This window comes from Hippocampus comes, unplaced genomic scaffold (genome assembly GCF_001891065.2).
Source record: "Hippocampus comes isolate QL1 unplaced genomic scaffold, H_comes_QL1_v1.1 scaffold248, whole genome shotgun sequence".
NCBI lineage: Eukaryota > Metazoa > Chordata > Actinopteri > Syngnathiformes > Syngnathidae > Hippocampus > Hippocampus comes.
The window spans coordinates 420,238-445,555 of record NW_017806277.1 but is presented as its reverse complement, the minus strand read 5'-3'; the positions used below and the strand labels follow the sequence as shown (position 1 = coordinate 445,555).

The 25,318-nt window shown below is 40.5% G+C and overlaps 1 protein-coding gene across 3 annotated transcripts; it reads left to right on the top strand.

Annotated features, from left to right (window-relative positions):
* Positions 1-25,192, top strand: slc8a2a (solute carrier family 8 member 2a). 3 transcript variants are annotated; one of them, XM_019857771.1, is made up of 14 exons: positions 1-193; positions 1,299-1,381; positions 10,897-11,285; positions 11,667-11,804; positions 12,110-12,337; positions 12,415-12,693; positions 14,149-14,589; positions 14,943-15,304; positions 18,395-18,498; positions 20,502-20,614; positions 22,783-22,882; positions 23,917-24,186; positions 24,267-24,378; positions 24,814-25,192. In XM_019857771.1, the coding sequence occupies exons 3-14, from the start codon at positions 10,941-10,943 to the stop codon at positions 25,076-25,078; spliced, it is 2,757 nt and encodes a 918-aa protein (XP_019713330.1). In that variant the 5' UTR covers positions 1-193; positions 1,299-1,381; positions 10,897-10,940; the 3' UTR covers positions 25,079-25,192. The 3 variants fall into 3 exon arrangements, with proteins under 3 accessions (XP_019713330.1, XP_019713329.1, XP_019713331.1); XM_019857770.1 differs by lacking the exon at positions 24,814-25,192 and having other exon boundaries at positions 2-193; positions 24,267-24,755; XM_019857772.1 differs by lacking the exons at positions 1-193; positions 1,299-1,381; positions 10,897-11,285; ... (3 more) ...; positions 14,149-14,589; positions 24,814-25,192 and having other exon boundaries at positions 15,034-15,143; positions 15,229-15,304; positions 24,267-24,755.
* The last annotated feature ends 126 nt before the right edge of the window (positions 25,193-25,318 follow it).

Below are 25,318 nucleotides of genomic sequence, written 5' to 3'. Positions count from 1 at the left end.
GAGAGAGAGAGAGAGAGAGAGCACGTGACCTGCCGCTTGGGCTCCGAGCATCACCGACGGAGAGGCCACTGGAAACTTTATTCGCCGACTTTTGCTGCGTGCGTCGAGCCGAAGATCGAGAAACCAGACGCGAGCCTGTATACTTTTTAGAAGCAATGTCACCTTTCAACGGAGCTGTGCCATAAATGACAAGGTAAGAGAGTAAGAGACTTAACGGAAGGAAACGTAGGCTGGTTTAAAGATAAGATGTACGGCGGTTCGGCGAGCAATATAATATAAAACAACAATATAAAACAATTGCCAAGCGCATATTAACCAGCAGGATCACACCTCTTAGTCGTAATTATTGACGGGCTTTTATCAGTGCTTCGTCTTACTGTTAAAATGTACCTTTTGCTTCTACTCCAGACAGTAGGCTACACATACTTGTTGCGTTTTTATGGATGAAACGTGCGACATAAATACAATTTGATTGATAAAGACAATCATTCATGTTCAGATTCACATATATGGACATTTAAAGCACTATACCCTAAAGTCTCATCAAATTGGTGTCGATGTTACTGTACATTTCGAAACTAAATTACATTTACATTCAAAAACGGCAACGAATGTACATACGACCTTTTCATGAGTCCAAAACAAATATAGTCTGTCTTTTTAAATGGAAGCACAACAAAGAACAACACATTTATTTATGTCCAGAGTTGAAACAAGCATCATAGGAACTATGCTTCATCTCAAAATTCAAATTGGGAATCTCCATCACAGCTACAGGCTTCTGGAATGTTAACCATGTCGGTCTTGTGCTGGGATGGAGAATAGACATATTAATGCAAAATTTTCAGTTCATTTTAACCAACGAATTTGTGCCACATCATTTTCATGCACGCTAGACTTTTACCAGTGGCAAAGTGTCAGCAATATGCTAACTGCACCTAACACCAAAGTTAAAAACTGCATTTATAGCAGTGAACTCTTAGGAACTCTTGGAATATGGGAGGAATCTAAAGACCCAGAGAAAATCCACACAGGCATCAGAATAACATCCAACCGCCACACAAGGAGGCAGGAGCTGAGATTTGAAACCCAAACCTCTACGAGGCAGATCAGCTAACCAAAAGTCCACCACACTGATTACCTGATTCATTGAAATGAGAGCAGTATAAAATTAAAGAAACACAAAATAATTCTCATTCAGTACGGTAATACTTTTCTGCCAGTGTCAATCCGATCTGCGGGATCCTCTTTACGTCAGAATCGACTGTACTCTAATGCTGTCATATTTGATCTCATAGGCCTGTGCACATTTACCTAATGTTGTGGCTGGTGAGAGTGTACATCATCCACCCTGATAAAACTACATCCCATGTTTGAGACAGTAAGTAGCTCGGCTTTCCAAATCAATTTTATTCTGGTTTTGTTGATGTTTTACGCAATGTCCCAATTTCATTGGAATAACGATTACCTGGCATTTTTGATGAATTTGAATCGTTAATGAAGTTTCTTAAAATCCTGAGTCACATAGCAAATTGCAGGCAATAGAAGATGGAGTATTTCGCTGGCCGCACGTCAGCGTGAATGATTCTCTCTCGTCAGAATCGTCTCGCCAGTATTGGCCAAAATCTCCTTCAATAAATTTTTAGAACTATTTAAAATAGATAAATATACAGAGCAAACTAAAACAGACAGTTCGGCATTGAACTATGGTCATTTCTGAATAGTGACCAAACATATTAAAATGAGAAAAAAAACCAACATGTACAGCGGCACTGAGGCTAAAACCTGACAAGTTGACCACTAAACGTTGCCGCTACTTAGCCTGAAATGCAACCTAGCCTTACTGCCTCTGCCTCACCCCGCCTCTACGGTAAAAGCCGAGGTACTGTAAACCAATGCTGCGGCATTGTACACGGGCAATGATACGCGTGCCATTTCAGGTGCCAGGGAACAAAAGGCTATACTATACCTCACGTTTCTCTCACATTTCCCCCCTGGATCAGTCAGTAAAATGGTGTAATTGTTCCCCCCGCCCCCCACTGAAAAGTGTTCATCCCCATGATTTAGTAAACACATTTGAAAGACTCTGCTTTACCTAATCATTAATAATTTAGTTCTCTTATGAATGATTGTACATTTCTTTCAATTGTGAAGACTCAGGCAGCATGGTGATTGACTGGTTAGCACGTCGGCCTCACAGTGCAGAGGTGCAGGGTTCAATTCTGACTTCGGCCTTCCTGTGTGGAGTTTGCATGTTATCCCTGTGCCTGCGTGGGTTTTCTCTGGGTACTCCGGTTTCCTTCCACATTCCAAAAACATGCATGGCTGGCTGATTGAACACTCCAAATCGTCCCTAAAGCGATAGTTTATTTGAAAAAAATCTCAATTAAAAACAGTGCAACATGAATCAAAGATGAATGTGATACATTTGACACACATTCCACTACTGGTAACACAAACACACATATGACAAGGATTAATGTTATAATTTCATTAATGAAATGTATTGCTCCATGCAATGCATTCTGGGAGCGATCGCAAAATAGATAAATACGGGGACGTTCAATTTAAGAGTTGGTGCGTTCCATGTTCATGGACGTCTGAGCTGGAAGCCTGAGTTGTGATGCACATGCGCAAGAGACGGAATCCGGGTCATCCGTGAGGTACACAGAAGCATTGTGGGTAATGTAGTGTCACGGCTAACCAATGTTAGCAACAGAGTCCGAAAATTCGGGCGCATTTCGCCCAAAATGCTTCGGCAAACCTCCCTTTCATGGCAGCACAGCTGCGATAAACGAAAATAAAAGCATGTTGTGGCTAATGCCTGATTTCATTTTTGAAATAGGGTCAGTCATGTCTGGATGCGAACAGTAGAACACATTAGGCTATCGTGTTATTGATGTAATGCAATGTCCTGTTTGTTATGCTAATATATTGTAGCGCCTGCTATGGATTATGGAGGATTAGTCAGCAAATGTTTATTAACCAACGAAACACAGTTTTTGCGTGTCCGTGGTTGATATCGAACAGACGGTCCCTCACAGTCACTCGCGACCACGCACAGAGTGTTGCGTTTATGAACTCAGACATAGCACTACTCCAAGTAACACAATATGATATAGTTGCCACAAGCCCTCAATGGCGACACAACAATTAAACGCATAAACCACATTTTCATTACAATAGATGAATTTATAGTGCTAAGAAAAATGTGTTCCTCCCAACCTTTTTTTTTCTTTCGGGTGCATACCACATTTTTATTGTGTGGATCAAATTATGCATACGAGTGAAGCAAAACAAAGCTATTTTGATCATTGTTGAATGAAAAGAAAATGAAAATCGATTGCAAGTGCTTATTTTTGTTTTCTTTAGCACAGTGCAATTTTCGAATTTTTCTCATCTAGATAATTGATGGATGGATGGATGATTTCACCATCTTCTACATAAAAAAAGCTACTTGGTGCCCAAGAAGAGCGATACAGTATATGTTTTATTTTTTTTTGTAAGTAAGTATTTCTTTTTGTATTCATCGATAGATTCATAGTATTAGTGCAACTCTGCATAGTGTAGTTTTTGATTCCCTTTTAAAATGCACTAAATATCTACAGCTAAAAAAATGTCAGACCAAAGTATCGCCTTCAATTCACATTAAGTTGCTCCATCATTTGGAAACAAGCGGCAAAGTTGAATAAAAGTTGATGTTTGTGAAAAGCTGCGTGCATGTAAATTGGGCTTTCATTAAAAAAAAAAAAAAAGGGATCAAAAGTTGGACAGAATGAACTACTGTATGTCAGTAGCCACATAAAAGTAGTCTGTGCTTTGGTAGTGAGTTTTGTTTTCCTTTTCCTCACTAATCTGTTTCATGTTAAGGTCTGCTGACTGCCGCTGCACCTTCTGTTAATATTTTGTTGTTCAAAACTAGTCTGATGCCTGCAGTTCCGGTCAAAGCGGTGAATGATAAAGGGCACTAGTGCACAAACTGATTGACTTTTTTGTGTCGCTCGGAAGGAAATATGTTACCTTGAACTGGGTAATAAGTATTCACAACTGTGCACGTCTTAAAAATTGTCCACCTAAAGATAAGTGATCATATATCGGAGTTTGTCTTGAAAGTATGTCAAGTTTTGGGTAGACATCATCCTGTATCCAGAGATACTATATGTCAGTTATGCGGATAGAGTTGCTGTTGAGTTGTCTGATTTTTCTTTTTTACTATCAGCAAGATAACAAAAAAAAAAAAAAACCATCACCAACAACCAATGAAATGCTCATTACTTTTACTCAAAGTCATTCAAAAGAATTTATTCACATGCTTACGCTGAATGATCCTTTTAAACAGCACTGTTCTCCACCTAAAGTGGAGAGATGTGGATACTTCTAAGGTGACATGGTTGCCGATGTTCAGACAGAGTATCTCATTTAATAGAAACCTTAGGAGCTGCTGTCTCCTGGCTGTCAGTAGCTTGTCAAAAAGCCCTTTCTGTCCACATCATGTCCGGCCTCATTAAGCCTCTCTCATTCTGTCTGCCTCCTGTCCTTTGGAGTTAGCCTGTCTGAGTCACGCACAAAGACATCTGGGGGGGTTGTTGGAGGCGATAGGAGTCTTTAATGTTTCGACTGGAACGGAGGACATGAAAGACAAAAAACAAATGAATTGTTTACTTGGAGTCAACCTGTAAAGGTTGTTCAACTACCTAATCCTTCAACCATTTCTGCTCTTCCACAGTGCATTATTAAATGGTAAGCCTAAAATCCCCTCTGCGCATTAAATGTGTATAACGCAGTATATGAAAGAATAATGGCTCATTTCTGAGTGCATTTTGAATCAGTTTTTTCCCGTACCGAAATAATAAAAACAGAAATAATTATTTTTGCTATAACTAAAACTTTATTTTGCTATAACTAAAACTTTATTTTCAAGTAACATTCAACAGTATCAAGCATAATCCAAATGTAAAAGTAAGTATCACCACTGTTAACAATAAGCCATAAAATCAATATGAAAATACAGTATATCTTCACTTTTTAAATGACTTGTCACTCAAGTGTAAAAAGAAGTGAACCTTCATGAGATGCGAAAATGTCAATACACTCAAACACTCAGAAGAATTTTCTGTTTTAATTGGCCTCTGGAAATGTATATACTCAATGACAGAGAGGTTTGTTATGGTCATTGTGTTGTATCTAGGGACGCCACCTTCATTCATCCATCCATCCATCCATCCATTTTCAACACTGCTTATGGAGCCTATTACGGCTGACTTCAGGCGGTAGGCAGACTACACCCTGAACTGGTTGCCAGTTAGTCACAAGGCACATATAGAGATAAACAACCATTCCCACCCAGATCCACACCTTCACTGAGTGGTCACCGATCCCACGCTGCCCACTCACAAGTCAAGCGAGTGTCCCACTACGCCAACAGCGACACCACAGCACCTTCATTTTAAAAGATAATTTCAAACAATACAGTATTACAATTTATTGTCAATTGACTGTGGCGTTTGAATTCAAATAAAAGTGACTCTACTGGAGAAATGCAACAAAATGAAAAGAATTGGGGGTTGAACTGAAAAGGTACCTCGTTCCCAAGGAGAAAACATGGACACACGCAACTATGTTGACCTAGCACATGGTGGTCTACTGCATGTAGCTAAATTCTAATAGCTGGAAAAGGTCCCTTCTCCATACAACGTAAGGTCATTCATTATCATCTGCCGGTAACGTATTTCTATACAACACAGGTGTCAAAGTCAAGGCCCGGGGGCCAGATCTGGCCCGCCACATCATTTTATGCGGACCGCGAAAGCAAATCAAGCATGTCAAGTTCCATGATGCTTGCTAAAGTCTGAACCAAAATTTCAAATTGTCATATGTAATCCACAATAATAGTCATTATTCTTGACTTCTGATTTTAAAACTAGTTATTCATCAATTTGTTGTGTGCTGTGTATGTAAGATGTGGAGGGGATGAAACATTTATATGGTTTCCCAAAATCCATAATGGCCCTCCAAGGCAAACCGTATCTACAATGTGGCCCGCGACAAAAATGAGTTTGACACCCCTGCTATACAGTATACTATATAGAATACAGTAAGTCTCCATACTTTATTTCAACTGGGCAGTCTGATTGGTTGCTGCTTAGGTTGCTTAAGGTGCTGAATTGCGGCACTGAGGAAATACATAAAATAATGGATGGATGTATTATCCCTTCCAAATGCGAAATATCACATTAAATGCACTGTTGGGATGTGAATGAGGAATTTGTCTAAATGGAGTGCAAGTCAGTCAGCAAAAGGTACTGTGTGTCACTTTAATGAGGAACTACACTGTGCGGCATTGTGCCTGCCAATGCTGTAAATTAAGCCTTGTGATTAAGCGGGCTTGCGCTGCTGTCCAGACTGATGGCACTTTTGACGTAGTGGACACACTACGCGTGGATTACGTAGCTTTTTCCTTCTTAAAAAACACGGATAGTGGTAATTTATATGCTGAGGGTAATTAATACACTCAGCGAAAGACAGCGGATGGAAAGCCAATTCCTTATGTCGATTGAAGGGCTTTTCACTTCAAATATGGATTTGATTTAATAACTTTCACCAGCATACAGTATGACACCTTCAATTCTCCTCAATTCATTCTCTCTGAATTTACACAGACTACTTGGGTCATAAAAAAAAACAAAAAACAAAACACAAACATAAATAATTTATTTTGATTCATACATTATGATAGTAGTTCCTTTTTATGTCTTTTAAGGCTTGTTATAACAACACGACTGCAAAGAGACAAGTGGGTCGTCCATATGGTTCCTGTCGTGTCAGTTGTAATTGGATGTGCAAATCCTCCTGGTAGACCACGTTCTCATGTTCAGTCGTGTATCCATTGACCAACATAATGAATCACTTTGTGTGGGGAAACTTCAAACTTGCTAAACATTTGCAGTGATTGTGCTTCAAGGAAAATATGATAGATGCAGCCAGGTAACTCTTTAACAAAACTTGGTTAACAATGTGCTTTGTGCTAGGATGACAACGTGGGGGCGGGACACATTCGTTAGCCTAACAGCATTGACAAGAATGCGATTCACCCAGAGTTGAGACACAAGTTCTGCACCTGCGGTGAATATCATGAAAGTATTTTTGCAAGTTTCATCCATCTGTTGATCTCGAGTACTTTTTTTTTTAAACACACAACTGCCACTGATTTCCATTTGTGATTTTGAATGAATTAACACAGAAAATACCCATCATTTCATATTACTAATTGCTTGCATTTGAATTTAATGTTTCTTTACAATATTACCGTCCGCGTAGAGTAGTGGTTCTTAACCTGGGTTCAATTGAACCCTTGAGGTTCGGTGAATCGGTCTCAGGGGTTCGACAAAGCCTCTGCCATGGAGGTTAAGACACACCCGACTCAACATGTCAATTAGACACGTTAGACACGCTCACTTGGCTATCACTGGCTGCAGAGGATCACATTAGATTCAGTGCTACGGGAAATTTAGTTCGCTCAGTCGTCAACGTGTGACTGTCGTGACAGTATCCATCCATCCATTTTCCATCCATTTTACGATCCGCTTTATCCTCACAAGGGTAGCTGGAGCCTATCCCAGCCGTTTTCAGGAAGTAGGCAGGGGACACCCTGAACCGGTTGCCAGCCAATCGCAGGGCACACAGAGACGAACAACCATCCACACTCACACTTACACCTAGGGAAAATTTGGAGTGTTCAATCAGCCTGCCATGCATGTTTTTGGAATGTGGGAGGAAATCGGAGTACCCGGAGAAAACCCACGCAGGCCTGGGGAGAACATGCAAACTCCACACAGGAAGGCCGGAGCCGGGATCAAACCCACGACCTCTGCACTGTGAGCTCGATGCGCTAACCACTGGGCCACCGGGCCACCCTGTCGTTGTAAAATAAAAAATAAAAAAAAATTATACTTATGTTTTGAAATTCTGTTTTTAATAAATGCGTTTTTTTATGTCTTGAATTTGTAAAAAGTCTTTTTTTTTCACTAATGAAGGGTTCGGTGCATGTGCATAGGAACTGGTTGGGTTTGGTACCTCTAACAAGCTTAAGAACCACTGGCGTAGAGTAAGAACTTACTATTTTCCAAGTTACCTTTTAGTCCTCGGTTAATTGTAATTCTTCATGCAGTTGAGGGGGAGGGTGCAAAAAATTAAAGTTGTTATTGCTTGACATGAAAAAAATACCCTGCTGTATTTTGGTGAATGCATAAATCAATTATACATTCAGCTCTTGCAGTCGCGGCTCTCCTCATAAATGGCTCACAATTCAAATCATTTCCCGTTAAAGAACCGCAAGGGTTTCCATTCAGCTGTGTGTACATAAGACCTATCCTTTTATCAAGAAGGGTAACCTTCCCTACTTTTTGGCCTGTGTCTTGTTTTGGAGCATTTATAAATAACAACTCCTGGTGTAAGGTGGTCCTTAGTCTGAGGTCGTGGTAACCATAGCAGTGCTTGGAAAGTGAAATGCGATGCAGCAGCTCTGCGGGCTGCGTTTCTGAATCACAACTGTATAATGATCAGGCAGGGCTCAGGCTACATCAGAGATGCAGCACCCAAGTATCTGTTTCAAGTCGCAATGCACAATGCAGTAGCTTTGCCAATGGGCGGTCGTAGGAGCAGCCCGTTATTCTCACCTCCTGAGAATTAACTGCTTTTATTCTTTAAGTGACGCCTGTGCTTGGAAATCCATAACGCCTAATTTGGAAATGTATGCTTGAATTGTTTTCTTGATCGAGAATAATGATGGACTTCAATTGAAAACTGTTGCTTAGTCAGCAGCTTTTAGACTTAGAACACCCATAAATAAATTATGCTTGCGCACACAAGGTCCACACACACTCACGCTGTTTACCAGGTGTGAAGGAGACCGTAGTTAGGGTTGGTGTCAGTTGTAATGACGTGGACGGCGGCTGGCCATAACATTTGCATTACCGTTATTTTAGACATACTGCATATTCATTCAGTTTATTTAACTTTTCTTTAAAAACCGTGGTACGGAGACTATGAAGCTTCATAGAAAAAAAAAAAAGCATTGTTGCATGTTAATTGACCTTTGTCATTCTTCACTGATATCGGTGATCGTTGCCAAAGAAAGACAATCGCAAGGGTTAACATTCTGGTTTTAGTTTCTCACAGGTTCATAGGTAGTCAAGATGACTCCGACAGATCAGTTTACTTTTCACTAATCCCAAACCCTTAGTTTTTGTCACGCTGGTTAAAAAAAAAAAATGTTGTGCATTTCAAGTACCAACCCCTGGTAAAAATGCTGGATTTTTTTTGTTTTTGTTTAGTTTTTTTAGCAAGTATAGGGGAAAAATAATGGAATTGCTAATTTCTGAGGAAAAAAAATGGAATCACAACAGTGCATCACTAGTACTTTGTTTCAATACCTCTGGATTTTTTAACACGATGACAAACACTCATATTAACCCTTTCATGCACCCTGTAACCTGATAACATGATAAACGGTCCACTGTAGTAGCCGCTGTCCTTGAAAGGGTTAATCAACCTGGCTCAGTTTTCCTGATTTTTTCTGATTGTTGTTACCAGCTCAGCGTTACAGGTCATTGTCATTGATCTGTTTTTTTTTAATTTCCTCCAAAATTTTTCAATTGGATTGAGTTCCAGATTTGCAGGACCTGAAATTGACATTTGTAAATCACTTTTCCATTAGTCTCGTTCGGGCACAGATGTTGACTCCAAGATCCGCCCATTTGGAATTATTTTGTTGTGTAATTTTTTTTTTTTTTTTTCAACACATATTGCTTTAAGATTTGCATCTTGACAGCTTTTGGTGCAACAGCTCTCCAAGGGGTGGGCACTCTTATTCATTCAACTGCTGTCTAATTATCAGATTCAATCCAATTCAGTTATTTGCTTTGGAACTGAAAATGACAAGCTCATTCCCTCATTTTTTTTTCACCACAAGTTCAGTATTTTTTTCCTTTACTTGCTCTAAAACAAATGCATGCTTTTTATTTTTTTTGTGTTCTTAAAGATGGAAAAATTATGGGTGGATGTTCAAACACACCAGAGACCCACATATTGAAGACTAACATTGAAAAGTAAACTTTCCCTAGTCTGTCGGTCCAAATTTAACCCTTTCATGCACCCTGTAACCTGATAACATGGTAAACTGCCCATTATAGTAACCGCTGTCCCTGAAACGGTTAATACTTAGTTGCATGGTTGCACTGCACTCACGATAAAATATTGAGGAAGCTGAACTCATTTATATTTGGGGACTGCTTTGCTGCGTCGGGCAGAGGGTGTCTTTAGTATTTTGCAGGGTGCAATGAACTCTCAAGACTGTCCATTGTCTGAAAGCTTGGTCTCAGCCACAGGTCCTGGGTAGAATGACTAAAAACACACAGCTAAAAAATACCCAAGAATAACTACGAGCAAGCTTTTAATGATAAAGAAGAGCCCCGATCCAGCCCCGGTTCTAAATTATATTGAACATTTGCGAACGGAGCTGAAAGATTCGACCAGGTCTTTCGAACCTGAGACAGACGCTTCGCTCACAAGGACAGATTCAAAATAGCAGTTATTATCATATTGGAATTTTTTTTTTTTTTTTTGACAGTTATGTCAGCAGTCAATGTAGGTTTCTCTTTCTGGAATAGGGTATCTGTGAATAGGATGAGCAAGTTGATTTTGCAATGCATTGATATATTTTATACTGACACTTTAAGGTAGACTAAAATCTGATAAAAACAGGATTGTTTTTATCCTCCATTCTCGAAAGGTTTGGCTCCAGTTCAGCATTTTTCATATGATAAAAATGTTTTATCTTCACAAATTTTTGATTGTATTTTTTTTCTCAGATTTACTTGTTTCTTTCTGGTTTTCCAGCAAAGTCTTCTGACCCAGCGACTCCTCAGTGACCCGTTTGAGATATGGGACCAATACCCTTCCGCATTTCGACAGTCCCCGTTCACCTTCTCCTGGTTCTTCTCCTTTCCAATCCTTCCACCTCCTTCAGGCCGCCGGTTGTTGAACGATCACCAGGCCCTCATCAGCCCCAGCCCTCGAACGTCACAGGAGCGGACAAGAGGACTTGTTCCGGCAATGTAGTGTGTAAACCTGGCATACTGTTGCCAGTGTGGTTGCCACTCAACCCTCCTCAAGGGGAGAGGGCAGGGAGAGCCGTCATCTACTTCCTCTGCCTCATGTACATTTTCCTGGGAGTGTCCATCATTGCGGACCGCTTTATGGCATCGATCGAAGTCATTACCTCGCAGGTATGGCTCACTTTGAAGAATCATCTTTTTTTTTTTTTTTTTTTTTTTAAATCTTACACTTGAATTCATACTTAACCCTTTCAGGCACCAATAATGGTAACCTATAACCTGATAAGCTGTCCACTGTAGTAACCGCTGTCCCTGAAAGGGTTAATGTATATTCACAAAATGGTTCTTTTAATTCATCACAATGGTAAACAGCACACAGTATTTTAATACAAAAAATGATTCTAAACATAGATAAAATGTTTTACACTTAGTAGCTACGGATGCATGATTTCACGCATTTTCATGTGGCATAGGGTGCTATTACGCCATCATTGCTTGACATCTAAGAGAATGATAACAAGACTTTGGCATCTTTCAAACACCTGTTTATAGGTGAAGGAGATAACCATCACCAAACCCGATGGAGAGACAACAGTAACCACAGTACGAATCTGGAATGAGACTGTCTCCAACCTTACACTCATGGCTCTGGGCTCTTCTGCTCCCGAAATCTTGCTTTCTGTCATTGAGGTAACCAACATATTTTTAAGAAAAAACAAAAAAATCATGATGTGAGAAAAAAAAACATCATTTTAGAAACGCTTCAACAAAGTGAAAATTTGGCTTTCCTTTTGGTACATAGGAGGAGAGCCCAATTACCACTTTCAACAACTCAAAATGAGTTAGTGATCCTAAATGTTTTGGTTCTTCATGATAAATACTGTTGCATCGTTTCCCCACTTTATTAAGATCATTATGAACATAATCAAATTTATTCTAATTAATCTTGGAGGGGTTTTTTGTTACATTTTTTTCTTTTGTTTTTAACTTAACAGGTGTGCGGGCATAACTTTGATGCGGGGGAGCTTGGCCCAGGCACCATTGTTGGAAGCGCTGCCTTCAATATGTTTGTGATTATCGGCATATGTGTGTGGGTGATCCCTGACGGAGAGTCTCGCAAGATCAAACACCTGCGAGTGTTTTTTATTACCTCTTTCTGGAGTATCTTCGCCTACATTTGGCTCTATCTCATACTAGCCGTCATATCTCCTGGGATCGTAGAGGTGCGTTTCTACACTCTGTTTGGTGGCATTTTGTTAAGTATGCAAATCATTAAAAAGGACACCGTCTGCATTCCTAGGTGTGGGAAGCCACGGTGACCCTGCTTTACTTTCCGGTGTGTGTGTTATTGGCTTGGATCGCTGACCGGCGCTTGCTCTTCTACAAATACCTTTCCAAACGTTACCGTGCTGACAAAAGGCATGGTATTGTGGTGGAAATGGAAGGTGACATTACACCCAAAGACCATGATATTATCATGGACGGAAAGGACTCAGATGGCATTTCCTGCCCTAGAAACTCCTCAAGTGTGACAGTGTCTGTACAAACATCGAGTGAGATGGACCAGAACCAAGATGAGGTAAGGAAAACATTTACCTTGCCATTGTAAGACGTTTGGTCAAAGGACAGAAGGTTGAAGTGCTGTCGGGTTTTTTTTTCCACTTAGCTGAGATTTACACCAAAGTGTCCAATTACAGATCCAGTTTTAATGCCTGTATCTATTTTTTTGACTGTCTATTTAAATATACTATCCTGTGACAATTATCAAAAATCTCCGTTTACGCAGATGCTCAAATTGCACGTTTTAACTTTGTGCAGTGACCACACCAAAGAAAACAATAATAAATTCATTCATTCATTTTCCGATCCGCTTATCCTCACAAGGGTCACGGGGGGTGCTGGAGCCTATCCCAGCTGTCTTCGGGCAGTAGGCGGGGGACACCCTGAACTGGTTGCCAGCCAATCGCAGGGCACCCAGAGACGAACAACCATCCGCGCTCATAATCACACCTAGGGACAATTTTGAGTGTTCAATCAGCCTGCCATGCATGTTTTTGGAATGTGGGAGGAAACTGGAGTACCCAGAGAAAACCCACGCAGGCCCAGGGAGAACATGCAAACTCCACACAGGGAGGCCGGAGCTGGAATTGAACCCGGTACCTCTGCACTGCGAAGTCAACGTGCTAACCACTCGAACACCGGGCCGCCTCCCAATAATAAATTGATATTTAAAATAGAACTTATTCTGCACTGTTTTGGAACGCTTGCAGTGCTTGTCCATCGAATTTCACGAGTGTGGAGGAGATATCGGGAAACAGGCTAGTACACCCACCCAGAGAGATGGAGGGCAACGCGCAGTAGTCACTTCAAAGTGTTCCCATTGTTGTTTCCTGGATCTAATAATAAAAATAATAATAATAGTGCGGGCCCGGTGGTCGACTGATTAGCGCATCGGCCTCACAGTGCAGAGGTGGAGAGTTTGATTCCGGCTCCAGCCTTTCTGCGTGGAGTTTGATGGCTACCTAGTTTTTAAATCAGAAGTCAAGAATAATGACTCGTTTCAACCTTGTTTACATGAATGTAATAAGGAGTTTGGAGATGAGACAATGCTTGCAATATCTCCACATTATTCTGGATTCTATATGATAATTTGAAATTTTGGTTCAGACTTTAGCAAGCATCCTCGAAGTTGACATGCTTGATTTGCTTTCGCGGGCCATATAAAATGATGTGGTGGGCCAGATCTCGCCCCCCGGGCCTTGACTTTGACACCTCTGCTCTAAACTGTCCTTAGGTGTGATTGTGAGCACGAATGGCGAATGGATGTCTCTGTGTGCCCTCTGATTGGCTAGCAACCAGTTCAGGGTGTATCCCGCCTACTGCTGGGATAGGCTCCAGCACGCCCGCGACCCTCGTGAGTTTAAGCGGATTAGAGAATGGATGAATGAATGGATGTATGAATGGATGGATCTAGTTGATTGATAGTTCATTGGTAATGTTGATTATAAACTATATCATTTCCTTTCATTGATAGGTGGTCCGTAAGCTAAAAGACCTCAGGGATAAACACCCAGAGAAAAACCTAGACCAGCTTATCGAAATGGCCAACTACTCCACTTTGGTTCATCGGAAGAAGAGTCGAGCGTTTTACCGTGTCCAGGCAACTCGCTTGTTGATAGGTGCTGGAAACCTACTAAGGAAACATGCTGCTGAATACTCACGCCGCACAGGTGCGGCAGGTCAAGGGGATGACAAACGTATCTGCTCTCACATTTGTTTTGAAAGTGCCCAGTATCTGTGCACGGAGAACTGTGGTACTTTGAGCCTCTGGGTGATCCTTGATGGGGGCACAGCCCAGAACACCTTTTATGTGGACTACCGTACGGAAAACGGTTCTGCCAACGCTGGGGCTGATTATGAATTTAACGAAGGAACCCTGATATTTAAGCCAGGAGAAACACGGAAAGAGATCAAGGTGAGCAGAGAGAAATACACGTCAGTGTTTTAATAGTCAGCCCACTGGAGAGTTTTTCTTTTTTTTTTTTTTTTGTGTACAAAAGAGATTACAAATTTGTGTGTGCAATAAGATCACATGTGCCAAAAATGAGTATCTTTCTTAGATGTTGCAATATGTTTTCACTTTCCTCATTTGAGTTCGCTGTGACAGGAGCCTGATGGTTTTGTAAAACAACTTGGCACACCTACCGTATCATAAATGGTTTGAGTCTGGTTGGCTGCATTGTGATCGTTCACAGCCAAACACAGGTCGACGAAATGAACCAAAGAATGTTTTGTATCATTAAAAAAAAATTATATTTCATTCCTCAGGTGAACATTTTGGATGATGACATCTTTGAAGAGGACGAACATTTCTTTGTCCGTCTTCAAAATCTGAGGTTAGAGGAGGGTGGTGGTGAAGGGACAGGATGTTCACCAAAGGGCAGACTAGTGGAGCCGCTGGTTGCTACTGTCACTATCTTGGATGATGACCATGCTGGCATCTTCACCTTTGGTCAGGGGGTTTTGCGGGTGAGTGAGAGCACAGGCACACTGACGGTGACAGTGGTGAGGAACTCAGGCTCCAGGGGTACCGTTTCTGTACCATATCATACAGAGGACGGCAGTGCCAAAGCTGGAGTGGACTACGAGCAGGCCATGGGTGAGCTGGAATTTACCAATGAACAGACCAGGTGAGGTAAAGACAGTAACTCGAGGCAATGGCTGGAAGGAAATGAAGAGTGTGTGTGATGTTTTTTTTTTTTTTTTTGTCTCCAACTGATGTTGGCTCACCAGCTCAGTTCGGATTTATCACAAATGTATTGGATGGGGTTGAAGGTCAGGGTCTTTGCAAGCCAATCAAGTTCTTCCACACTGAAAATCAACCACCATGTCTTGAGAGTCCTTGTTTGATAACAGAAAACAGATAGACCCTAACTGTTTTTTCAAATTTGGAAGCACGAAGTTGTCCAAAATGCCTTGCGTGAATTTGTTAAGAATTAGGAAAGAACTTTGGAATCCCGGACAGTTCCTGATTGATTGAATTAATGGAAAAGAGTTGTGTCTCAAGACGTTTGTTCATACAGTGCGCTTCATCATTGTCACCATAATCTTTCGGCCAATTCAGAATGTTTGTAAACAATAGACCCCAAATCAGAATAAATCCAGCAACTGTGCTATTAATCAGAGCAACAGAAAAGCTCAAGCGATCATAGTTTTTGATAATTAAAAAAAAAAAAAAAAAAATAGACCATCTACCATACCCAAAAAGAGGAGTGCATCAAAAAGCGTTTGTCAGCAAAAGAACCACCGGTAGGCAAGGCTCATTTACAAATTGTGATAGTATGCTCATTTTTGACTTAGGCCAGGGGTGTCAAACTCATTTCACATTGTGGGCCACATACGGACTCGGTAGATGTCAAGTGGGCCGAACCATTAACATTATACCATACTGTGCTATGAATCACCAAAGTATCATCTCTTTCCTTTGTTTTGGTCTGAAGAAGCATTGATTGGCGCTTTCATAACATTTGCTGCGTTGGGTCTACCTCGGTGACAGACTGAGACTGCTGTTTTCTTCCCCGATCAAAACAATGTTGTCTTCGACTGTGATCAAAACAGTGTGTCCCCTAGCGGATAATTCACAAATTGCATTTTATTTAAAATATTAATTCTGTGTCTTTAATGCATTTTTTTTTCACTTTTAAATTATCCCACGGGCTGGATCGAACCTCCTTGGGGGCCGGTTCCGGCCCGCGGGCCGTATGTTTGACACCACTGCCTTAGGCTATATATCTATGATGACAAAGGTTAAGACCCTTCATTTATTTCAATCTCCTTAATTAACCCTTTCATGCACAAATAATAACCAACATCAGAAGTGTTTTTATTTGTATTTAGGCATGAAAAAAAAAATAATGGCAGTGGATGGCAACGCACATAAGGGTCCATTGTAGTGGTTGATGCACAACTGTGACATTAAGAGTAATTAATAGAGGAGAAAACAACACTTGAATAGCTGTCCACTCTTGTCACCGCTGTCCCTTTTGGATTATTTTAACTGCTCGATAATATGTTTCATTCTCTGTGGAGTTTGTTTTTTTTAATGTTTCTTTATGTTGCGAGTACGAAAGCAATCACGTTTTCAACTGGGTCCCAGAGTGTGGCTCACACTGGTGTAGGGTTGGTTGTGAATGTTTAATGGCGGATTGGACGGGCTGACAGCCACGCGTCCGTCAAGCTGCCCCAGGGCAGCTGTGGCTATAGAACATAGTTTCCCACCACCAAAGCATGAACGTGTGAGAGCATGACTAATGTATCCACTGTAGAACAGTGTTAGATGTATAAGAAAGCACCATATAAAACTGATGCATTATTATGATTATTATTATTGATTTCAAAATGCTGCCCTCGCGTTTCCTTGTGTACAACACATCTTTTCTGAATTGCTGATATGGTCATTCCACTTTTCTTGTGACGGTGCACAAACACTGCATGCATTTACAAAAAAAAAAAAAAATCTAAATATAGTTTACCATTTTAAATGTTCTTTACCTGAATCTGAAGTTCTACCTTGTCGTCAGTCTACATAAAAGTTTATTTTCTTGCTCCCTTTGGATTCCCCGCCTTTGTTGTATGTTCATATTGCTCGGGCTTCTTATTCTCTGTTCGTAAATGATTTCCTATGGCAGCATTACTACACTTCCTTTTGAAGCAGTTTACCCTAATTTTAGTTTTGTTTTTTTTTTTGACTGACACTTAATACATTCAAACTATACTGATAGATAGAGAAGAAGGCTAGCCAATCAGAGACACATTAATTTGTGAATATGTGACTCTCTGCACTGCCACGCAAGTGGAAAAGCTTTCATTTACCCAATTTTCTAAATCACTCTGCCTTGGTCAAATCACTTGTTGACTTGTATTGCTGTCAGAGAATTCTTTGGCTTTTGCCACCCGGAAGAACGTACAATATGGTTTTGACATTATGTTGTTCTGAGCAGCGCTACATAAAAATGACACTATTATGAAGAAAATGTGACATAATTGAAATATCTGGTATGTGTGCATGTGCATATTTTGAAAAAAAAAAAAGGCTCACCAGGTGAGGCAGTGGCGCTTCGTCTGATCAAGGCTCATACGTTTATTTTGTACGCAATTGTGAAAAAAATGTCATCATGCATTTTCAATTGTTTGACGCTCCGTATTTTACTTTACCCCTTATCACTTTCAACAAGGGGAAATGTAGCCTTCCTCAGTGACAATGACTCTCCATTACCTCAGTATTTGATGGGTATCAAGTTGTGAGGTAATCCTGTAATGCTGCCCGCAGTGTGGGAATCTGCAATTACGACGTTTAAACGGACTATTTTCCTATTAAATTTGCAGGTTATGTAAACTGCTTTTGCATGCAGACTAATTAGGACTTTGGGCCTTTTGTGGAGTATGCAGTTATGTCACCGGCCAATCAATGAACTATATCAGCAACTTGAAATGCATAGTGACTAATAGCCTGACGAGTTTGATTTTTGGCTGGCAAAATGATGCAGTATTAATTCGTATCTTCACATACTGCAGCTTTCCGCCCATCTGAAATGAATTTATGGTCCATTGGGGATGTATATTTTGGTCAGGTCTGGCAGTGAGTTAAATGGAGAAATGTAAATGTTTTATTTGTTTAGCGATTGTACAAGCATGTCACACTGCACTTGGTTTCCCATTCATAATTTGTGGGACTAAAGTCTTTTTTTTTGTTGTTTTTTGTGTGTCTTGTATGCCTCCAGCCAAACCTTAAAAGTTCACATTATAAATGTGGAGGAGTATGAAAAACAGGAAAACTTCTTTATTGTGCTCAAAGAGCCGAAATGGCTAAAGCGAGGACACTCCGGTAAGTAAACTATTTCAAATAACAAATGTGTGTTGTTTATATGATTACACGAACCCGCTTAACTTTCTGTTAAAGCATTTGGGAGTTTTTTTTTCTTTTTTGTGTGTGTGAAAATAATGTCTTGCGGGTTATTTAATGCCTGCACTCAATAGAGATAAAATCGTATGAAAATTTCACTTTATAATTTTCAGTATTGTCATGCTACAGTATTACGAAATGATTTTGCAACACATTTTTTACAATGAAAATATTAAATCAGGAACCTTCTGCACGAATCTGACATATACTTTAAACCGCAACACAGAAAATGATTTTTCGTAAATGCAAGACGACATGCAGACACACATTACCACAGACAGTTATTTAATTGATAGTGGAAAGCTTACAGCATTTAAAAAGATGAAATGAATTGTTAGCCTTCAATATTTGTCGTAAGATATAATAATGCATACTTTTTCAATTCAAATATATTTGATGGCCGACTGGGTAGCGCATCGGCCTCACAGTGCAGCGCTTCAGGGTTCGATTCCAGCTCCAGCCTTCCTGTGTGGAGTTTGCATGTTCTCCCCATGCCTGCTTGTGTTTTATCCGCGTACTCCATTTTTCTCCCACATTCCAAAAAAATGCATGGCAGGCCGATTGAACACTCCAAATTGTCCCTCGGTGTGAGTGTGAGCATGGATGGTTGTTTGTCTGTGTGCCCTGCGATTGGCTGGCAACCGGTTCAGGATGTCCCCCGCCTACTGCCCGAAGACGGCTGGGATAGGCGCCAGCACCCCCCGCGACCCTTGTGAGGATAAAGTGGATCGAAAAATTAATGAATGAATGAATTAATTCCAAAAACAGACACAGTCGGTCAATTGAATGCTTATATCGTCCGCAGAGGTGAATGATTGTTTGTCTGAACCCTGCAATTGGCTCGCGACCAATTCAGGCACCTCTTGCCCTTAGGTCGCTAAAATAGACTCGAGCACACCTGCGATCCTAGTGAGGATAAGCGGTACAGAGAATGGATTGATGCATATATAGTATTTGACAAATAGTTACATTGTATACATGAACATCAACAAGAAAATTCCATCTAAAATTATTTTCCAACAATTTTTTTACAACAAGCATATTACGATAATTTGTGCAATGAATGGATTATTTTTTCACTGACAATATTCAGAAAGCTCAAACTTATTCATTCACGTTAGCTTTTTACAGTACCGTGTAGGAAATCTTGCAACTGTTACTATAATTAGCAGCTATTTATTAAAAAAATATAATAAAATTACAAAAAAAAGTACGAACAACAACTCTAGCCAGTCTAACCATTACCTCTCTGATACAGTGGCCATTGGTAACACGTAATGTTGCCATCCTAACATGGGAATGGGACTACGTTGATTGAATCATGATGTGTGTTTTTACAGCATTACTGCTAAATCAGGGTAAGACACAGTTTGTTGGTTGGGTTGAGGGGTGCGGTGTTGAGCATTTCAAACACCTTTGTTTGTGTTTTCTGTGAACATATATGGATGATGGTATTCCTATTTTACATGCAGCAAAATGGATTAGCTAATCCAAAGGCCACACATTTTGATATGGATCCTGCATGGATCCATATTAGGGATATTTGGTACTTGTTGGCCAAAGAAGCTGAGGTCGAATGTCTAAGCAATGCGTTTGAATACCTAGTTTTAATTCCCTGAGATTCATAAATAAAGATCAAATTATTTAGCAAAAGCTAATGCTGAAAATGCTGTCAGATAATGCTTTGTTTACTTTTTCGGATTTATGGTGTGGGGGCAGGAACAGCTCTGGGCTAAATGGGGTCTGAAAAAATAATTTTACAATATCAAATAAAATGCTGGAGAGGCTTAACTTGGGCTAGATAGATTTACTTATTTTGACGAATTTCTTTAGGCGCGTGTGTGTATGTGTGTGTGGCGCTGCATATGGTAATGGAGGCAATTGGCACCGCGGCAGTAAAGGAATTTCGGTTTCATCCTTGACAGGTCACCCCACCCCTGAGGAGGAAGAGGCTCGGCGGATCTCTGGGATGGGCAAGCCCATTCTAGGAGAGCATAGCACGATAGAGATCATCATAGAAGAGTCCTGTCAGTTTAAGGTGTGTGGGTGGTTGAATACTATATGTACTGTATACTATAATAATATATCCTTCTAGACACACAGACAAATGGCCAACCTGGATGTGTTGTATATTTAATACAAGCTTCACTGCTAAGGATAACTGCCACTTTACAGCACAAGAGAATAACTTGAAACAAACAACACAGTCAGGAAAGTTATATTGCCATATTTTCTGCACTATAAGGCACGTTGGATTAGAAGGCGCACTTTCAATGAATGGCCTATTTTAAAACCGTTTTCATGTATAGGGCGCACTGGATTATAAGGCGCATAGAATAGAAGCTACTATAGTGGCTGCGGTTGCGCTATGCATCCACCTGATGGACCTACGCTAAAGGGAATATTATATGATACAATACAGCTCTATTTATATAAAGCCTTCAAAACCGCCGCAGCCATGAGAACTGGTCACAAACACGGACATAAAACAAATAAATACAAATGGGATTACGAAACAATAAATGAAAGACAAAAGTTATGAAGACAGTTGATTCAACAAAGAGGCGTACAAACCTTGTGGGCTCACATCCACAAGGGGCTACATATCCTAAGAAGTTTTGCTTGTCTCCTTCTTCCTTTGTTTAGTTAGTATGCTTTTGGTATTATCTTCGTTTCATAATGGCTGCGTAGAGCTCACAAAGTACAGTAGTTGTCTGTTTGAGTGTGTGTTGGCGAATGCACGTGTCAATTAGTGTCCGGCAGAAACCTTTTAGTTTACAATTGGTTCCTGCTAATAATCACCACTAGATGGCATAGGAACACTAACAGGGAAACAACTCAATGGGGAATATAAAGAGAGTTGTGGTCTCTTTATATTAGGCGCATCGGATTATCGGGTGGACTGTCGGCTTTTGTGAAAATTGAATGCTTTTATGTGCGCCTTATAGAGCGGAAAACAGGTAAATAAAACATTTGCAAAACATGTTACATTAGCACAGTTTATTTGTTTTGACATGTATTTTTGTAGTTTAATATGATGGGATGGATGTTTATACATCCCAGTATGTGTAATTGTAGAGCAGGCGAAGGCTGCTGTAAAATTTTTTCAGACCAAAGTACTTCACCCTGCAACAAAGGTGGGACACAAAATTCTATCTGTCAGTTATTCATCTGAAAGTCCCCTTCATCAATTCTAACAAAGACTCGACCAATGATTAACTGCAAGTCTAAACATAATCAAGTTGGTGTGATTTGATTCACTAACAATGTGGCACCTTTTCACACATCAGACTCCCAATGGCGTGATTGACCAGGTACAATTTCAGTGTTGTTGTGTCTTGTTTCTTATCGCACACATTTGGATATGCAGAAAATACTGTATATCCATTCATGCCTTTTCTTATTAATGCATGAGATGGATCTGAAGTTGCACTCAGACTAACCCAGGGGTGTCAGGAACAGGATATATGCTGTACTGGTCAGTCCATGTTTGGCTACATGTGTTTAGGAACACGATAAAGTACAAGTCCTATTGGTATTGTGGCTAATTAGTTAACTCGCAAACAAGCAAAGGGCATCTCAATTCAATTGTGATCATTTATCGTGTTTTTTTTTTTTTTTTTTTTTTTTTTTTTGGAAGGGGTCGCTTTTGACCCATAGATTAAACCAAAAGCCATTTGAATAGATTGAAACTTTATGACACGGTGAGATCCTGTTGGGCCACTTTTGTCCTGTGGGTCTTATGTTCGACACCCCTGAACCCTTTTTTTTTACATTGTCTCTGTGTGCCAAGCATCTTCTGTTTTGCCTTATCTTTAAAAACTGCACAGAACGGGAAACACTATTTAGAGACAAAGTATCATGAGTACCAAATAAATGTCACATCATCGTGGCGCAGCAAATCCCAAACCCTCATTCAGACAGCATTGGTAGCGATGACCTATCTACATTATGCATGACGTTTGACTCATTGTTACAGACAAGAGTGTTGCATAATCTCTGTGTAAAAGAGGCGGATGTCTTTGTGTCTCATAATTAGTTTCTAAATTTATGTAACAGTAAATCATTGTTGTTGCCATACAGAATTATCAATCTATTTTTTTTTTCGGTTCTGAAACAAATACAGATTTTAATTAAAAAAAAGAAAAGGATGTAATGTCGAACAATCATTATCTTCATCCTAATGTGGCGTATTTCATCTGGCAGACTACTGTGGATAAACTCCTGAAGGATACAAACATGGTGGCTGTGATTGGCTCGCGTTCATGGAAGGAGCAGTTCATTGAAGCTGTCACAGTCAGTGCAGGTCAGTGGCTATCAGTGCAATGTCCATCCATCCATCCATCCATCCATCCATCCATCCATCCATCCATCCATCCATCCATTATTTCTTTTTCACTAAACTTGGGGTCAGGTCGCGGGGGCAGCAGCTGAAGCAGAGAAACCTAGACGTCCCTCTCCCCAAACACATTGTCCAACTTTTCTGGGGGTGGGGGGGGGGTGCTTTGGCACTCCCAGACCAAGCGTGAAACTCGCTCGTCAAAGCCTTGTCCCAGTGGGGCGTGCCTGCAACGCCTCACCAGGGGTGTGTTAGTTGCGGCATCCTAACATGATGCTCAAGCCACCTCATCTGGTTCCGCTCAATGCGTTGGAGTAGCAGCTGAACTTTGAGCTTCTCCTGGATGACTGAACTTCTGCCCTTATCTCGAGTGCTGCATTTACATCGGATGCAAAATGAACTGCCGCCTCACGTGCATCGAGCGAGTTTGATCGCGGGTGTTCATTTGTGCATTCATTCGCCAGAATTGGCATTACAGCAGGAGTGTCAAACTCATTTTTGTCATGGGCCACATTATAATGACCATTTCCCATGGAGGGCTGTGATCAATGAAACTGTATAACGAAGTCGAGAAGAACGTTTTATTCAATTATTAAGTAAATGTAATGAGGGGTTTGGTAACAAGAAAATGCTTACAATACCGGTATGTCACTGATTTATTACATACGAAAATTTGAAATTTTGGTACTGATTTTAGCAATCCTCGGAGAAGTTGACATGTTTTGATATGCTTTCGTGGGCCACGTAAAATGATGTGGTGGGCCAGATCTTGGATCGTTTTCTGTTTTCCATTCAATTTTAGGTTAAAGTTTTGAGTTTGACAAATGTGTTCTGAGGATACACTGTAGGCTGATACGTACCAGTTTGTGTCATGCTTACTCGGGCATACAACCCCATAAGAACCTGCCCTTCATGTTGAAAAGCTGCCCGCTTCTCGAATTGTCTTGCATAGGATGCTGACATGCATTTCTTTCCCTCTTTTTTAATTTTTTTTTTAACAGGTGATATTGATGATGAGAGCCAAGATCAGCCAATGCCGAACTGCTTTGACTATTTCATGCACATTTTGTGCATTTTTTGGAAGATCCTTTTTGCATGCATCCCGCCAACTGAGTACTGGAATGGGTGGGCCTGTTTTATAGTGTCAATATCTGTCATCGGTATCTTAACAGCCATTATTGGAGACCTCGCGTCCCATTTCGGCTGCACAGTTGGCCTGAGAGACACTGTCACTGCAGTGGTATTTGTAGCCCTAGGGACTTCGCTTCCTGGTAAATATGGCATCTATATATTTTCAGCATTACATTGAATGTTCAGTGGATGTAATCCTGAGTTTTTTTTAAATCCACAGATACATTTGCCAGCAAGGTGGCTGCCACCCAGGACCAATATGCAGATGCATCAGTGGGAAATGTAACCGGAAGCAATGCGGTGAACGTGTTCTTAGGTATCGGTGTAGCCTGGTCTGTGGCTGCTATTTATTGGGAAGTCAAAGGGAAAGTTTTTCGTGTCGACGTTGGCTCACTGGCCTTTTCGGTCACACTCTTTACCATTTTTGCCTTCCTCACAATGGGAGTGTTGATGATCCGCCGAAGGCCCTCAATTGGTGGTGAACTGGGAGGCCCTCGGATTCCCAAAATCCTGACATCACTGATTCTCTTTGGACTTTGGTTCCTTTACATTCTCTTCTCAAGTTTGGAGGCCTACTGCCATATAAAAGGCTTCTGAGAAGGCATTGTTGGGAACACTAATTGCACAAAGATATACAGTATTCCTTTGGAAAGAACTCTTTACTAATTAATTTTGAGAAGACCCATCATCACTTCCGGCATGGTATAAAAAAAAAAAAAAAAAAAAAAAAAAAAAAAAAAAAAAAAAAAAACGAAACATGTGGCCTGGTCTGTGGCTGCTATTTATTGGGAAGTCAAAGGGAAAGTTTTTCGTGTCGACGTTGGCTCACTGGCCTTTTCGGTCACACTCTTTACCATTTTTGCCTTCCTCACAATGGGAGTGTTGATGATCCGCCGAAGGCCCTCAATTGGTGGTGAACTGGGAGGCCCTCGGATTCCCAAAATCCTGACATCACTGATTCTCTTTGGACTTTGGTTCCTTTACATTCTCTTCTCAAGTTTGGAGGCCTACTGCCATATAAAAGGCTTCTGAGAAGGCATTGTTGGGAACACTAATTGCACAAAGATATACAGTATTCCTTTGGAAAGAACTCTTTACTAATTAATTTTGAGAAGACCCATCATCACTTCCGGCATGGTATAAAAAAAAAAAAAAACAAAAAACAAAAAAAAAAAACAAAACTTGAACATGACAAGAATTCAGTGTATTAGTACTGAGCATACAGTGTTAATCAAACAAAGAAGAAATGGTTCATGTTTTTTTGTGAAAATG

Coding starts and splice junctions, on each gene's coding strand:
- slc8a2a (XM_019857771.1), top strand. CDS start 10,941: ATGGGACCAATACCCTTCCGCATTTCGACAGTCCCCGTTCACCTTCTC. Junction 12,694..14,148: donor TGGACCAGAACCAAGATGAG/GTAAGGAAAACA, acceptor TTTCATTGATAG/GTGGTCCGTAAGCTAAAAGA. Junction 14,590..14,942: donor AAACACGGAAAGAGATCAAG/GTGAGCAGAGAG, acceptor TTCATTCCTCAG/GTGAACATTTTGGATGATGA.